Source organism: Pseudorca crassidens, chromosome 20, assembly GCF_039906515.1.
Source record: "Pseudorca crassidens isolate mPseCra1 chromosome 20, mPseCra1.hap1, whole genome shotgun sequence".
Classification (NCBI taxonomy): domain Eukaryota; kingdom Metazoa; phylum Chordata; class Mammalia; order Artiodactyla; family Delphinidae; genus Pseudorca; species Pseudorca crassidens.
In genome coordinates this window covers 62,453,267-62,468,103 of record NC_090315.1, presented here as the reverse complement: position 1 = coordinate 62,468,103, position 14,837 = coordinate 62,453,267, and the positions used below count along the sequence as shown (strand labels likewise).

The window sequence follows — 14,837 nt, the reverse complement described above, 5'->3', positions numbered from 1 at the left end:
CTGCCTGGGGAGACAGCCCTCCAGGGGCTCCTGAGCAGGCTCCACGCTGCTGGGTGGGCCCGGGTGTGGCACCCGCCTCCCTGGAGCCCCTTACCAGGCCCCCCAGGAAAGGCCTGCAGGCCTGTGTCTCCCAGGGTGAATGAGGGGTGAGCAGAAGGGTCCCCAGAACCAGATGCTGGGGATGACACGTGAGGTGTGGCCTCGGGTGTGATTCTAACGTGGTTAAGATTATTTCAGACGAATATTACAGCGTTTCTTATGGGAAAATCCCTCCCAGTTAGCAAACTCAGGCGTGCCCGCCTGCGGCCCACCAGGGGGCCCTCCAGCCCTGATAAATCAGCCAGCCATGGCAGGCTGGCGTGCTGGGCAGGGTTCAGCCAACTCAGGACAGAAACCCTTTCTTCTCCTTTAACGTTAAACTGATCCTAAGTGATCAGCAAATACCCACAGTGTCCCTGCTGGTGGCTTTAGGTATCCCTGGAGAGAGTGCCTGCTGGGAGCGAGAGGCAGGGCCACAGCCCAGAGGCCCTCGCTGGCTCCCACGGCCCAGGCTGGCAGGCACCAGTGGGTAACGGCGCAGAGGGGCATCCTCAGGGGCTCTGGCCTGGAAAGGGGCCAGGAGGGATGCGTTGGGGGTCTTGTCCAGGGTCTGTCACCAAGTTATTCATCTCAAGACACATGCACCGGATGACCGGTGGCAGGGGGAACGCTACTGAGCCCCCCTTGGGCGGAGCCCTGCCCTGCTGGGTCCTTGTTCATGGTGTGTGAGGACACCCTGCAGGGCTGGGTTCCTCCCTGCTCCGGACCTTGCTTTCCTGTTTGCCAAGGGAGGCTGGCCCAAGGGGTGGGCTGTGGGCACAAGCTTGTGTGTGTGTGTGTGTGTGTATATGTGAGAGCATGGGTGTGCACCGGTATGAGGATATGGGGTGCAGGTGTGCACACGTGTGCATGCCTGTGTGTGTGCACGCACCTGTGTACAGATGTGCGTGGGGAGGTGGCAGCCGGAGCCTGGACTGTGTGTTATTTTAAAGACCCTCCAGCAACGTCCACGCAAAGCCTCTCAGACCCTGACCCCTCTGGCCCTGACCTTCAGGACTCAGGCACTCCTGTGTCTGGTGTCCAGCCAGGAGCCCCCTCCAGGGCCAGGGTGCTGATGACACAAGACTCAAAGGATCGGCGACTTTATTGAGGGTCCCGCCGTGCCTGTGTTTTGTGCCGCCCAGGGGAGCGCAGGTGCCTGCCCAGGACAGGCCAGTCTGAGCGCACGGGGAGTCGCTGCCGTTCTAGCACCCAGGGTGTCAGAGGCGACACAGGCAGAGGACGAGGAGCGCAAGGGAGGCCAGCAGGGCCCCCGGCTGGAGGTGGAGGCTGGGGGCCCCTGAGTAGCCGTAGCTGGTCCTGCAGGAGGCCTCCAGCTGGCCCAAGGGGATGGGCTCCTCGCCGGGAGCCTGTGTGTGACTGCGCGCCTGGGGAAAGATGCAGGTCAGCTGCCTGCCTGAGGGCAGGAGGTGGTCGGCGGCGCGGGGATTGCGGGCCGCTCACCTGCTCCACCGCCTCGAAGACCCTCAGCAGGTTGTCTGCCAGGACGCCCTTGACCTCTGCCTCGGTCCACTGTCTCCTCAGCAGCTCGGCGGCCAGGTCTGGATACTTGGACACGTCCTCAAGCCCCGAGGGAAGCCTGAGATGCGGGTGGAGAAAGCCAGGCTCGGCATCCCGGGGGGCAGGGCCTGGGCGCCCCCACCCCGCCCCTCACAGCACGTGGAGGGGGTGTCGCCTCACCTGGACACACCATCGTAGTCCCCACCCAAGCCCACGGCTCCGGCCCCCGCCACCTTCTTGATGTGGTCCAGGTGATCTGCGGAGAGGCGGCACGTGAGGGCCCTGAGAGAGGCCCCGGCCCGGAGCCCCGGCCGCTCAGCCCCGCCCACCTGCCACTTGGGACAAGTTGGCCTCCGCTCTGCAGGAAACGTAGTCACTGTAGAAGTTCACCATCACCAGGCTGCCCGTCTCCTTCTGCTCGGGAGAGAGGGCGGCACCGTGGGCAGGGCGGCCAGGCCGCGGGGGCCAGCCCAGGAGCGGACGGCCCCGGCCCAGCCTCTCACCACCAGCTGGAGCACGTCGTCGGGCACGTTGCGCCGGTGCTGGCACACACTGTAGGCCGAGGAGTGGCTGAAGACCACGGGGGCCTTGGACAGCTGCAGCACAGCCTTCATGGTGGCCATGGACGCATGGGCCAAGTCGATGATGATGCCCAGTCGGTTCATCTCCTTCACGACACTCTGAGGGGGGACGGGGCTCAGGGGACCCGCACAGCCTGGAGGGTCTCAGCCAGCACCCTGGGACCAGGCAGGCTGTGCCGTGCACGCTTGGGTTCACACGACCTTCTGGGGTTTCTGGCGGCCGCCTGGGAAGTCCAGGTGTGGGGAAGGGCACTGGCCAGGTGTCAACAAGCCCTTCAGGGGCTGAAAGACTGGAGGCCACTCTAATGACCAGTGGGTTCCAGTGGAAGGCCCGTCCTGCTGGCCCGTCTCACAGTTGAGGAAACAGGTGACATGCCGGGTCCTCTGAGGGTGACCGAGGCCCCGCCCCCCCACTCACCTGCCCAAAGAGTGACAGGCCTTGGCTGCGGGCCTCGTCCTCTCCCGTGTCCACCAGCCAGTTGTCGGCCCTGGGAGAGCAGAGGGCAGGCGCCTGAGGGGCAGAATGGTTGCCCGGGCCCACCCACCTCAGGACCCTCAGGAGGAGAGACAGGTGCCGGGGCGGTCCCTGCTCTGAGACCCTCCCGCCCGGCCGGCCCCCCGGGGCTGCTCACCAGGGCGTGTTGCAGCTGTGGGTGAGAGTCAGGTACCGCATGCCCAGGTGGTAGAGCGCCCGCAGGACGCCCAGGCTGCTGTCGATGGAGTGGCCGCCCTCCACGCCAACCAGACTGGCCACCTTTCCCTCCCGGAAGGCCCGCCGGATGCCTGCAAGGAGAGCCCGGCCAGGGGCAGTGGGCACCGGGCGACACGTGTGCCTGGGTGTCGGGTGTGGGGACTGGCTTCCACATGAAACAAACCGCAGAGCAGTGCAGCAGCCCCTGCTCAGGACCGGGGCTGGTGGGCGCTGGCACCCACCTGTGCTGTCGGTGACACACAGGAAGGTCTCGGGGTACAACTGGCACATGCGGTGGATGACGTCGATCTGCTCCAGCGTCCTCTTCACGGCATCCTTGTTCTGGGTGTCGCAGGGCGTGTACGCAGACCAGAACTGGGGGGGTCACGGAGGGGAGGCGCTGGGAGCTCAGGAGCTGGGCCCCAGGCACACGAGCTCTGGCTTCCCTCTAGCCACGGAAGCCCTCCCCGCAGCCTGAGTGGCTATCGGAGCCCCCTCTAAGGGCCCGGGGCCGTACGCCGCCACCAGGGAGGGGCAGCAAGAAAGGAGGCGATAGGCTCCAGCGCCTCAGGCTCCGGGCCCGACCATACCTGGGCACCCACAAAGCCAGCCCTCAGCTTGGGGATGTTGGTGTGCGTGTGGGCCAGGCTGGTCAGGTTGGCCCTCGGGTCCTGAAGCTGATTGTTGAACAGTTTCAGCAGTTGCCAGGGCAGGTCATTGTGCCTGGAGGGGCCAGGCGGAGGGGTCAGGGGCAGGTCAGGAGGCCCCTTGGACCCGGGCCCCCCGAGCTGCCTCCCGGGCAGGCTGTGCCTTCTCCAGCTCCTCTTCTCATGGGCTGAAGACTAGGGAGGTCGCAGGGTGACTGCTGTCATCTGAGCACACCTGAGCACAGGTGAGCTTCTCAGCTGGCTGCACCCCCAGGCCAGGCCACTGAACTGAGCCCTAAGTGGACAGGTCTTCCCTCCCGGAGCCTTTCGCTGGGGGGAGAGTGAGGGCAGATGCCGGCTTGGCTTCAAAATCGTGGAGGGAGGGGGAGCTTGGGGTTGAGACAATCTCCACGAACAAGGCTGTTGGCGTGGGGCTGCTGAGCGCAGGCCTGGGGGGATTCACAGATGAAAGATGGAATCCCGGGCTGCCCCGGTGGCGCAGTGCTTGAGAGTCCGCCTGCCGATGCAGGGGATGCGGGTTCGTGCCCCGGTCCGGGAAGATCCCACGTGCCGCGGATCGGCTGGGCCCGTGAGCCATGGCCGCTGAGCCTGCGCGTCCGGAGCCTGTGCTCCGCAACGGGAGAGGCCACAATGGTGAGAGGCCCGCGTACGGCAAAAAAAAAAAAGATGAAATGCTTCTGCTGCAGGGAGAGGGTGGGGAAGTGTGGGGCGTGGCCTACCCTGGGGGGCAGCCATGGGAGCAGGGCACCAGTGCGGGATTTGGGGGCCCCAGAGGCCCTCTGCTGCCTCTGTCCCTGGGGACAGTCCTGCACCATTTCCAAGAAGATCCCTCTGTGCTTCCAAAGGACAGGCCCTCTGAAGTTCTCCCAGGAGCTGGTAGGCGGTGAGTGCATTGGAGGAGGAGGTGAGGTGCAGGGAGAGGAGAGGAGGGGACTAGACAGGCAGGACGAGGGGCAGGGGACAGGGAGGGCTCTCAACAGCTGCTGGGGGTCTTCCGGGGCAGGACCCGTGGGGCACATTCCTCCCTGCATCCAGGAGCAGCCCCAAGGGGAGAGACTGCTGGGAGCCATGAGCTCCAGGTGCCGGCAGGGGCCTCGGCCCCTGAGAGCTGATTAGAATTTCAGAGTCTCAGGCCCAGCCCTGGCCCACCAGTCGGCATCTGGCTTTTACCAGCCAACAGGCACACACGCCCGGGACATGCAGGGAGCCGACCAGCGGATCCCTAGCCTGGTGACAAGGGGGCTGTGAGGACAGCCTGGAGGGGGCTTTGCTGCCACTGCGGGCCCTCCCATCCACCCCTCCTCCCCAGCCCAGCAGCCATGCCCACTCTCTCCAGGACCCTCGCCCACACCTAGTTCCCACCCCCAGCCCTGGCTCCCTCCCCGGTGTCTGTTTCCTCATCTGTAACACACACACACACACACACACACACACACACACACACACACACACACACACACGGGGCTGCCTTGTGAGGCTCACTGACAATGTTAACGCCGTGACGGCCTAGGTCGTCCGGCCCCCTGGGGTGGGCTCTTCCACAGCAAGGTGGCCATGGCCCCCGGTGTGAGGTTTGACTGCTGGGCATGGGCTGGTGGTCAGGACGCCTTTGCTGACTGAGGGGTGGATGAGCTCCAGGGAGGCGAGGTCACTGCCTCATTGCAGAGTTGGGGGGGGGCTGGCCCTGGTCACTGTCCCCAAGGCAGCGCTGAGCAGGACTTCACTCCTTTGCCCCTCTAGGAAATCCGGCCCCACGCTCCAGCTGCCTCCGCTTTGCTCTTCCCTCCTCGCCTCAGCCTGTCCTCCCTTTGTAGGTATCCGCGCTAAGGTCAACACCACATCTTGGAGTCTGTTCTGGAGACTGATGGATCTGCCCTCCTTATCTGTGTGGCCTGGGTAGCATCCTCAGCTGTGACAGAGGACCCTGCCACCCTACCCAAAGATGAGAGGGGAGGATTCCGAGTGCTGGGAAGTGCTAGAAACGACAGCCAAACACACACTGAGGCCAGCTACGGCTTACAGATGTGATGGCTGGAGCTGGTGCAGCCATATTAAATCATGAGGTAACTGTGGGAATGGTGGCCACACCATTATGGAATGCCATGCCAGGACTCCGTCCGGACTGCTCTGTTGTTGAAGCTACTTATTTGGGTCTCTCTTACCCACAGGAGTAGCTAATACTAACTGGTTTTGATTCTGTCAGCCTAGTCTTGGCCTTCTAAGACTTTGGATAATCCCAGCTCCCCAAATCCCAGCTTCCTGAGTACTCCTGGCTGTCTGGGCTCTTTGAGCCATCTTACCCCTCACATGGACATCTGGACAGCTCCCAGCACCTAAACTCGGAGCCCCTCTCCATGTGCCCAGCCACCCTGAGTCCCCCGGAAGGAAGGAACATTCATTTTGTTGGCATATTCTACCTGCCCTTGCTGACCTGGGATGCCCGGTCCCTGAGCCCAGACCTGCCAGACAGCAGGGCCTCCCGGATGCGAGCAAAGGACAGCGGCCTCTGCAGCAAACTTCCTATGCCTGTGAGGAGACCCAGCCATGTGAGGACCCTCAGAGGCAGGCAGGGGGATGGGAGGTCCAGGAAGGAGGGGGAGGGGAGGGACCAGGGGAGGACTGAGGGAGGGAGGGAAGGGTGCACTCTGACCCCTGATGGCCGCTTCCTTATCTAGGGCTGCCCCTCATTTCCCTGCCAGTCTTATGTGATGAGACACCTGTTTTCTCTGCTTTTCTTGCAGAGCTTTTGTCCCATAAAACCTGGGCAAGTGGGTACCCCAACTTTCCCAGCACCCGGTGGGAAAGAGCAGGTGGGGCGGGAGTGTGTGTGTACAGGTGGCGTCCTTCCCAGGGCTGGGAGAGCCCCGAGGAGTTGGGGGCGGGAGCGGCAAGGGCAGTGCCAGGCCTGCCTGCAGCGTCGAGGGGCCCTGGGGGCCGCTGGAAGGACTCCGGCTACTGCTCTGAGCTCTGTGGGAGTTGGAGCTGGAAGGGCAGGGGCTGGTACTTGTGTCTCCAAGACTTCCTCTGGCTGCAGTGCGGAGACCTGACCTCAGGCCAGGGGCAGGAGGGGCAGTCAGAGGCACAGGGGCGGGGGTGGAGGGTAAGTGAAGGGGGCAGGCGCGGCCAGGTTGGCTGTGACATCAGGGAGAGAGTGACAAGGTGTCACCAGGGTCTTGGCTGGAAGAGGGGCAGGGGGAGTGGGCACCCAGGAGCTTGGCCTGGGGCACTGAAGCGTGAGATGCCTCGGTGAGGTCAGGCCGGGCGCACAGGCCTGATGGGGTCACCCCAGGTGGATGGAGCGAGGGGTGGGCTTGACGAGAGGGTCCCCCAAGGGCCACAGCAGACACCACCCTCACCTGCACTTCCTGTGACACAGGACCCTGGGCCAGGCCCCAACGGCCCCCAGCCCCAGCCCCACTCTGAGCTGGGATCCAGCCCCCAGGGGTCCAGGCTGTGGGCTGTCCCGGGAGATGCTGAGGCCTTGGGGGCCTCACTCTTCACCTCCTTCCTGCCGCGTTCCCCACAGGCCCTCATGTACTGAAGTCTCTGGGGCCCTGAGAGAGCCCACAAAAAAACTGAGTCCAGCAAAGGGCAAAGGCCATAGTGCAGTTGGAGAAACTGAGTCCCATTGGAGACAGGGCAGCTCCTGTCTCAGGTCAAGGGCACATGAGCCTCGACCCTAGCGCCCCCCGCCCGGACCCCCGGGGCCGTCACACGGGGGGGCTGCTTACCCGTCAATGACAGGCGTGCCCTGCATGATCCTCTCCGCTGTGTTCCGGAACTGGTCCGCAGTGCAGACGGCCACCAGGGGCCAGAACCACCAGCTGGCCCACATGGCGCGGTCCCCAGGGATGCGCTCCCCTGCTGCTCCTGTGCGTGTGTCCTCACCCGCCGTCCTGGGCGCCACAAGACAGAGGGCTTTGGTCCAGGTGATTGCTGCCAGGACCTCCCCTGTTTATCAGTAATCAGCACATTCCCCGCGAGGGTGGATCCATGGGAGTTCCTAGCCCCTGAGGCTGGGCGTCGCTGTCTGGGCCAGGCCAAGTGTGGTAAAACCCCAGGGGCGGGACTGGTGCCCAGAAGTGGGGCAGAGGATGGGCGAGCGCAGGGAAAGGGGCCACCAGTGTTTGTTGTGTCCTGCCCCCAGGACCCGGTGTCTGAGGTCTACAAACGAGATTCAGTTTTGTGTACTTGAATGTATCCCTTTGTTTGCCTGTAGTTTTTTGTTACTTTTCTTGCAAGGTGGAGCACAGCCCGGCAGGGGCACTCCTGCCACACTCCACTGCAGTGCTGGGGGCGTCTGCACACTGACCCGCGCTCCGGCTGCAGGCTTCTGACCGAGCCTGTTGGATGCTGGGGCTTGGGGTTGGAAGCTTAGAGCGTTTGCATTTCCTTAGAGCTGGGGGCGCACACTCAGGTCTCCCGGAGGAGGCAGGGGCTGGAGGGTGGGGGGCACGGTTCTGAGAACCCGATGCCCAGGCAGCGCCGGGCCCAGTGAATCGTGAATCCCGGCCCCAGGGCTGGGCCAGCATCCAGGGTTCTGCTGGGCACCTGGGTGACCCCAGCCCACTCTGGATCCTCAGGGCAGCTGAGCTGTGGAGACCCTACCCCCTCGTTGGGCTCCCTGGCACCTCTGTCCCTGGATGGCTTTGGACCCTCACGCAGAACTGCCCTGTGGAGCCCAGGTCCCAGGCCGGTGGCCTCCCCGAGCCCCGACCTGGCCCCAAGGACAGGACGGGCCCAGCTCCAGGCCCTTCCTCCCGCCTGGGAAGGGGTCACGTCCAAACCCTGGCTCTGCCGTCATTAGCTCTGCATCCCGGGGCCTGGGCCTCCAGCCCCGTTTCCCTCCTGTTGAAACGGCAGCTCTCAGGGGAGACTGCGCAGAGCGGGGAGCTGTCTATCTTCCCTCCCTCCACCCACCATCACCCCGGGGGGAGGGGCTCCAGGGCGTCCTCCACCCAGATGCTCGGGGACGAGGCCACCGGCCCCAGACCCCATCGAGGACTTGCCCCCGCTCCCCACAGGGGCATCCTCAGTGCCAGGCCCTGGGATTCCACCCTCTTCACCACTCTGTGCACAAAAGACCCCCTTGAAGAGTGAGGAATCCAGGACTCTGCCCACGCTGCCTGGGAACCGTGGCCCAGCAGGTGCTGGGCCAGGACACGGGCTTTAAAGCCGAGTGTGTCCCTCTGCCCCCCCGAGCCAGGACCCCGTCTGCCCTTCGCACTGTCCCCATGGCCCCAGCACCTCGGCGGTCCTCCGTGCTCTGTGTCCAGCCCCCTCCACCTCCCCGGCCTGTCTCTGCGACCCGACGCTGCTGCTTTGTGGCGGGCGATGCCCATCTGCAGCTGGGGGGCTTCTCCCCGGAACCCTCCTCTCTGACATGGCTGTGAGCACACGTCCCCCCTTGTTCACACCGGCCTGCTCCATTTGACTCTCCGTATTTTCAACCTTTTCCCCTTATCGTTTTTGTTTCAGAGTTGGCTTTTTTTAAGAGCATGTAATTGTATATTTTTTAATTTTCTTTTTTTTTTCATGTGGACCGTTTTTAAGGTCTTTATGGAATTTCTTACAATGTTGCTTCTGTCTTCCGTTTTGCTTTTTCGGCTGCGAGGCTCGTGGGCTCTTAGCTCCCGGACTGGGGATGGAACCAGCACCCCCTGCGCTGGAAGGCGAAGTCTTAACCCCTTGACCGCCAGGGAAGTTGCAAGAGCATATAACTGTATTTTATTTCTTCACCTCATCTGAGCGCCTCTGTCTGTAAATGTGACCGTTTCAGCCAGTACGACGGTGACAGCACTGCATCCCCCCTTAGCCTCGCTACTTCCCAAGCGACGGCCGGCCGTGCTCCTCCCGTTTCTTGCTTCTGCCGTGCTCTTCGTGTTACTTTGATTCCTTTCCTACCATGGTTAGGAAGTGCCTCATGGAGGTAACTAATATTTTAACGCAATATTTTTAAAAATCAAAAATTCCTGCCCCCCCCCAAAAAATCCATGATGAACGAAATGTGAAACTTTTAGATAGAGTCAAGGCCACATCTGACCTTTCCTCTGGTCCCAGCTCCCCCCGCGGTTCCGCACAGCTGGTCTCACCGGGCCATTCACATTAGGTTTCGTGACATCAGCTGCAGGACTCTCTTGCAAGTTGGTGACAGAGGCCGGCGTTTCTAGGAGCTAAGCTGAGGGCGTGACCACACTTCCCAGGGTGACCCGAGCATGAGAAGACTCAAGGCTGGGTACACCCTTGTTCAAACAGGAGAGGATGTCCAGGACGACGGCCCCGGAACATGACACCCAGAGGGCCCAAGTCCACGTCCAGGAGGGCTCGGGCCGTGCAGCGTCTGTCCCACACACTCTCCGGTGACTCACAGCCTGCGGCTGGCCGGGGCGTGCAGGGTCGGGCTGCTGTGTAAGTGCTCACGCTCCTCAGCCGCAGCGTCTGTCTGGAACACAAGTCACCGTGGTACCTCCTGCTGGGATCGTCACCCTATGGACTCGCGGGTCAGGCCCCCGAAATCACCCTTGAACCTGTGTGCTCTGGAGTCTGGGGTCTCTGGTTGCCTTTTTCTCCTTCCACTGGGTGCTGTTACCATGTCCTCACAATCTTCCAAGCTCTGGGCCTCCTACCTCACCGCCCCTGGCTTCGGATCTGTGGTTCTCACTTGATTTCTGCCCTGAGCCCTCTGCCTTTCAGTTTATGTCCTTTTTGGTAGAGCTGGTCCCCAAACCACCGCTAGCAGTGGGTGTGCGGGAAGTGGATTTCCAAGTCCTGGCGCGTTTGCACGTGCCATTATTATGCCCTCATAACTGAGCAGCAGTTTTACCGGCCATGCAGTTCAGGGTCATAAACCGTTTCCTCTCAGAAAGTGAACGTTCTGGGGCCGTCCGCACCGCACTGCTGTCGGGAACCCAGTTCTTTGTAGGCGGCGTGTTGCTTTCTTGCACAATCTCCTTGAATCCCCTCTTTCTCCGTGGGCTCTGCACTTTCTCAGTGTCGTGCCTCCTTGGAGACTCTGTTTCATCCGACCGCCCTGCACCCACGTTCACCAGCTCTGCCTCTGGTCCCGGGACACGCCCTGGAATCCCTTCTCTCCTGCATCCTCTTTGCCCACTCTCCTGGGCACGGCGCTCAGTCAGATGCTGGACATCCCGCGTTGATCCTTTTTGTCTCTTGTGTTTTTCTCTCCTATTTTAGGTTTCCTCGTGCTTTTATTCTATGCGTTTCTGTTCTGTGAATTTATGAATAGAATAGAGATTCTGTTCTTTGAATTTATTCTATGAATTTCCTCAGTTCTGAATTCGAGCACTTTTATCCAAAGTTTTCTTTCAGGAATTATATACTTAATCTCCCAAGAGTGCTTTCTTGTGTTTCTGTTGGTGGTGGGTTTTTTTTTTCCTTTGCACCTTGTTCTTGTTACGGAAGCCATATTGTCTGCTATCAGTGAGAAGTTTTGTTTCCTCTGGACCTTTTTTTCTTTCCATTGTTTATCTGGACCTTTTGTTGCATGTGCAGGCTGGAGGTCTTTGTCACTTCAAACGTAATAATTAAGGATGTAGCAGTAGCGAGGCTGCGGTGCTGTGGATACACGGGCAGCCTCCCAGGTTCAAGAGGGGGGCCGCCATTACAGTGGGGGCCCTTAATGTCAGCATCTAACATGACCATGTCAATAGCAGCCCTGATTCTCAAAACAAATGGTCTTTTAGGGAAGGACCCACTGGTGCCTTTTCCCCCAGAGTCAGCCTGGCCGTGGGCCAACCAGGGTTGTGCGTTTGGGTACTTGGGCGCTGGGGGTCAGCTGGTCCACGATCCAGCCGTCCACAAGCCCGATTTCAGCCACGTATCTCACTCCCACCCCCTCTCGTGACGTCTGAACCGAGTTCCTCTCCGATTTCTGCTGGGTGGCTGCCCCCTGTCCACCTGCCGCCCCCTCTGTACATGTTCCCGAAGGGGCCACCTCCGTCCCGCTTCTTATCCCCAGAGACAGGCTGAACCTGACTGCTGAGGGTCCTGCCTTTCTCTGACACAGCAGGTTCTGCTTGAGTCAAGTCCTCCCACCTTGACAGACATGGCGAGGAAATGTCCATCCCAGGCCGACCTTCTGACCTAGAGGATGCAGTGGGTGTTGCTATGGAGGATTCTCACAGGGCTTCTGCTTCTAATTCCTGTTTCTTCCTCTTGTGCTGGTAGCTGGCACCCAGGGACGTGAGCCTCAGGGACAGAGCCGCGGCCCGACGGCCTGGCCCAGGTCCTTTGATTTCAGAGACTGGCTCTCAGGAGGTGGGAACAGGCTTTGTTAAGAGCACGAGCTTGGAAACCAGGCCACCCTGGGTTCAAACTCCCGTGTGGCCAGCTGCGTTTTCCGGAGCCGGCAGCCCCCACGTCTCCATCCATGCGCCCTCCTAATTGTCCGCCAAGAGGGGGGACACTTGGCTTGACGCGCAGAGAGAAGGCGGCAGGCGTGACTTCCATGCTGCCGCCTGGCTCCTGTGCTGGACACTCCGTCGGGAAGGCAGCCACCAGCCCAGCTCCCTGCCGGCTGGCTGACCGCCGGCCCCCCTGCCAGCTCCTGGCTGAGGCCGGATCCGCGGGCCAGAGACCAGCTGGCCCCGCCGGGTCCGGAAACGTGAGCGATGGGAGCCCGCCGAGGACGTATTGTGCGGCGGCGGGGAGCTGACCTGCTGGCCCTTCTTCCACTGCCGGTGACCAGTGTCCTGGTCTGTAAAATGGGGTGAGTAAGCCGAACCGCCTCGGCCTCCTGGAGGTGGCTGCACCCCACTGTCGCCTTAGTAACAAGAAGCCCCACATGGGTGGCGGCCGAGGACACGTGCTCTCCCCGGCGGGTCCCTGGGAGGACGCCCGAGGCTTGCAGCCAGCTCAGCTCTCAGCGGGGCCACTTAATAGTTTGCTTTAAAGCATTATCACTTTTTACTTAAATAAGGAGAATAATATTATTAACTGGAAACATCAACGTCACTTGCCGTAAACAGAAGGAACACAGGAAAATAAACACACAAAAACTAAACAGTGCTGTTCAGTTTTGCCCAGAGCCACAGAGAGGCGGCAGATTCCGCGTCCAGGGAGCAGTCAGGGCCCAGCTGCATCCTCACACACCCGAGGCCCCTGCACGGCAGGCCAGGCGCTCACCCGAGCTCCCAGGACCAAGATTGGGTCCACCGAAACTGCCCCCACCCACGTGGGCCGGGCTGTCAACCAGCCAGGAGGGACCAGAGCCCAGGCCCCGGCACAGCCCAGAGCAGCACGGAGGGCCTGAGTCCACAGCCCACATCCCTCAGGAATACACACGCTATGTGCGTGAGCAAACACACAGAGAGACGTGCAAACACAGCCAACCACACACCCACCCAGGCTACAGAGCACACCCACATCCAATGCACACACAGGTGTACACACACAACCACCTGCGTGCAGACGCCTGTGCCCCCAGAGACACCAACACAGAGAACGTGCAGACACACCTACCCGTGACCCCCATACCTGCACACGTACGCACCTGAACGTCGCACACGAGAATGCTCAGACATGTCCCACACCTGCGTGTGCAGACACAGCACATGCTTACAAGTACACACATGAAGACTTGTACGTGTGATCAGCACATATGCAGACGTTCACATACAGAGACACGCATACTTAGCATGTAAATATAAGTGCACACACTCAGACATAAGTACACAGATGTGACACACACACACTCAGACATAAGTACACAGATGTGATCACACACACACTCAGACTTAAGTACACGGATGTGACACACACACACACTCAGACATAAGTACACAGATGTGACACACACGCACTCAGACATAAGTACACAGATGTGATCACACAAACACTCAGATGTAAGTACAAAGATGTGATCACACACTCAGACACACACTCAGACATAAGTACACAGATGTGATCACACACTCACACACACACACACTCTTACCAGGCCTGTCCTGTCACATACGCAGCACACAACACACATGCTTAGCCTTGCAGACGCCCTTGTATCTGTGTCATTGTGCCCACCCGGCCCCCACGCCCACCTCGGGGCCGGCAGCCATGCCCTCAGCCCGTGACCACCCACAGAGCCTGGCACACGACCCGGCTACATCTGGGTTGGGCTGTCCCCAGGCCCCTCAACCTTCCATGCCCAGCCATGAAGCCACCACCGGGACCTCTGCCCCCAGATCCTCACTGCCCAGTTTCCTCACGGACGACACCCCGTCCACCCAGCCCCCAGAAGTGGCCTTCAGGCTCGTGGCTTCTCCACCAGCTTCTCCACAGCTCCCTGACCCAGGCGGCCCGCGGTGGCAGGAGGAGACGGCCATCCTGCAGCCCAGACAGCACTGCGCCGGGCTCCCCGCGAGGCCTGGGGCTTTGTTTCTGTTTTTCTCAAGTTCCATCTACCCCTGAGTTCCGCAGGCGGCCTCACCTCCCTCACACAGAACAGCAGCTCCCCCGGGGGCCTTCTCAACACACCTCAGAGCACGGGACAGAGGGCCGAATGCCGCACACGTGTCAGCTGGTCCGCGTTTCCGCAGACACGTGAGCCAGGCGTGCCCGGCACACACGGCCCACCGGGTCTCAGCGCCCTCTGACCCTCGGGCTGGGCCTCGGGCCTCGGGCCGGGCGGTCGGGGGTGGGGGCCGCCTCCGGCAGGCTGCTGGCATCAGTGGGAGGGCTGAGTTAGGAGCTGTGGGGAGGAGGCTCACGGGGGACACCTGGGCCCCGGGTCCCTCCCGCCTGGCGCACAGCATCCCAGGCAGAGGGCAGCCTGTCACCTGAGGGCCTGGGGTTCCACCCCTGCCCACCGCCCTCACTGCTGGGGGGAACACCGCTGTGTCTCAGGGCTGGAAGGCATCCTCGGCCGCAGCGGGGCCCAGAGGCTGGGGGCCCTGGTTTCTATATATGTAACATCCCCAGCTACAGGAGCGTCAGAAGCAGTCAGGGATCGGAATGTCCTCTGGCAGAGACACGGGACTTCCAAACCCAGGGGAAGGTCTGGGTGGTGACCCAGCCCAGCTGGGGGCTGGCTGCGCTAATTGGTTTCAGGGTTCTGCGGTTAGCGTGGGAGGTGGGGAAGAGCCCGGTCGGCACTGGCAGGCACCTGGCAGTCCCATCGCCATCCGGGGAGGGCACACACAGCTGGGCGCACCCTGGCTCCCCGAAGCCCGGGCGGGGGCACAGTGGGGCGTGCACAGCCGCACTCCCGCCTGCCCTCTGCCCTGGCCCCCTCCTGGGCCGCAGACGCGGACTCTGAGTGGGGACAGCCCCCTAGTCGGGGCA

The 14,837-nt window shown here is 61.7% G+C and overlaps 2 protein-coding genes across 5 annotated transcripts in view; both read right to left on the bottom strand.

Moving 5' to 3' along the window:
- The window catches only part of CDK10 (cyclin dependent kinase 10), a 32,305-nt gene extending 30,745 nt beyond the window's left edge, over positions 1 to 1,560 (bottom strand). The window contains exon 1 of the mRNA XM_067718180.1: positions 1,543 to 1,560. The gene's annotated coding sequence lies outside the window, so the exon portion shown is untranslated. The remainder of the gene's footprint in view (positions 1 to 1,542) is intronic.
- DPEP1 (dipeptidase 1) lies at positions 1,166 to 14,449 on the bottom strand. Of its 4 annotated transcripts, XM_067718158.1 has the most exons (11): positions 14,031 to 14,445; positions 7,271 to 7,435; positions 3,462 to 3,594; positions 3,114 to 3,246; positions 2,813 to 2,963; positions 2,599 to 2,668; positions 2,103 to 2,279; positions 1,929 to 2,013; positions 1,780 to 1,855; positions 1,543 to 1,678; positions 1,166 to 1,466 (listed from the first exon to the last, which is right to left on the bottom strand). In XM_067718158.1, the coding sequence occupies exons 1-11, from the start codon at positions 14,306 to 14,308 to the stop codon at positions 1,299 to 1,301; spliced, it is 1,572 nt and encodes a 523-aa protein (XP_067574259.1). In that variant the 5' UTR covers positions 14,309 to 14,445; the 3' UTR covers positions 1,166 to 1,298. The 4 variants fall into 4 exon arrangements, with proteins under 4 accessions (XP_067574259.1, XP_067574257.1, XP_067574260.1 ...); XM_067718156.1 differs by having other exon boundaries at positions 1,166 to 1,678; positions 14,031 to 14,449; XM_067718159.1 differs by having other exon boundaries at positions 1,166 to 1,678; positions 13,984 to 14,105.
- Positions 14,450 to 14,837: the final 388 nt, after the last annotated feature.

Coding starts and splice junctions, on each gene's coding strand:
- DPEP1 (XM_067718156.1), bottom strand. CDS start 14,308: ATGCTGTGCGCCAGGCGGGAGGGACCCGGGGCCCAGGTGTCCCCCGTG. Junction 3,595..7,270: donor GGCACGCCTGTCATTGACGG/GTAAGCAGCCCC, acceptor TGGCCCCTCCAG/GCACAATGACCTGCCCTGGC. Junction 1,679..1,779: donor GACTACGATGGTGTGTCCAG/GTGAGGCGACAC, acceptor CCCGCATCTCAG/GCTTCCCTCGGGGCTTGAGG.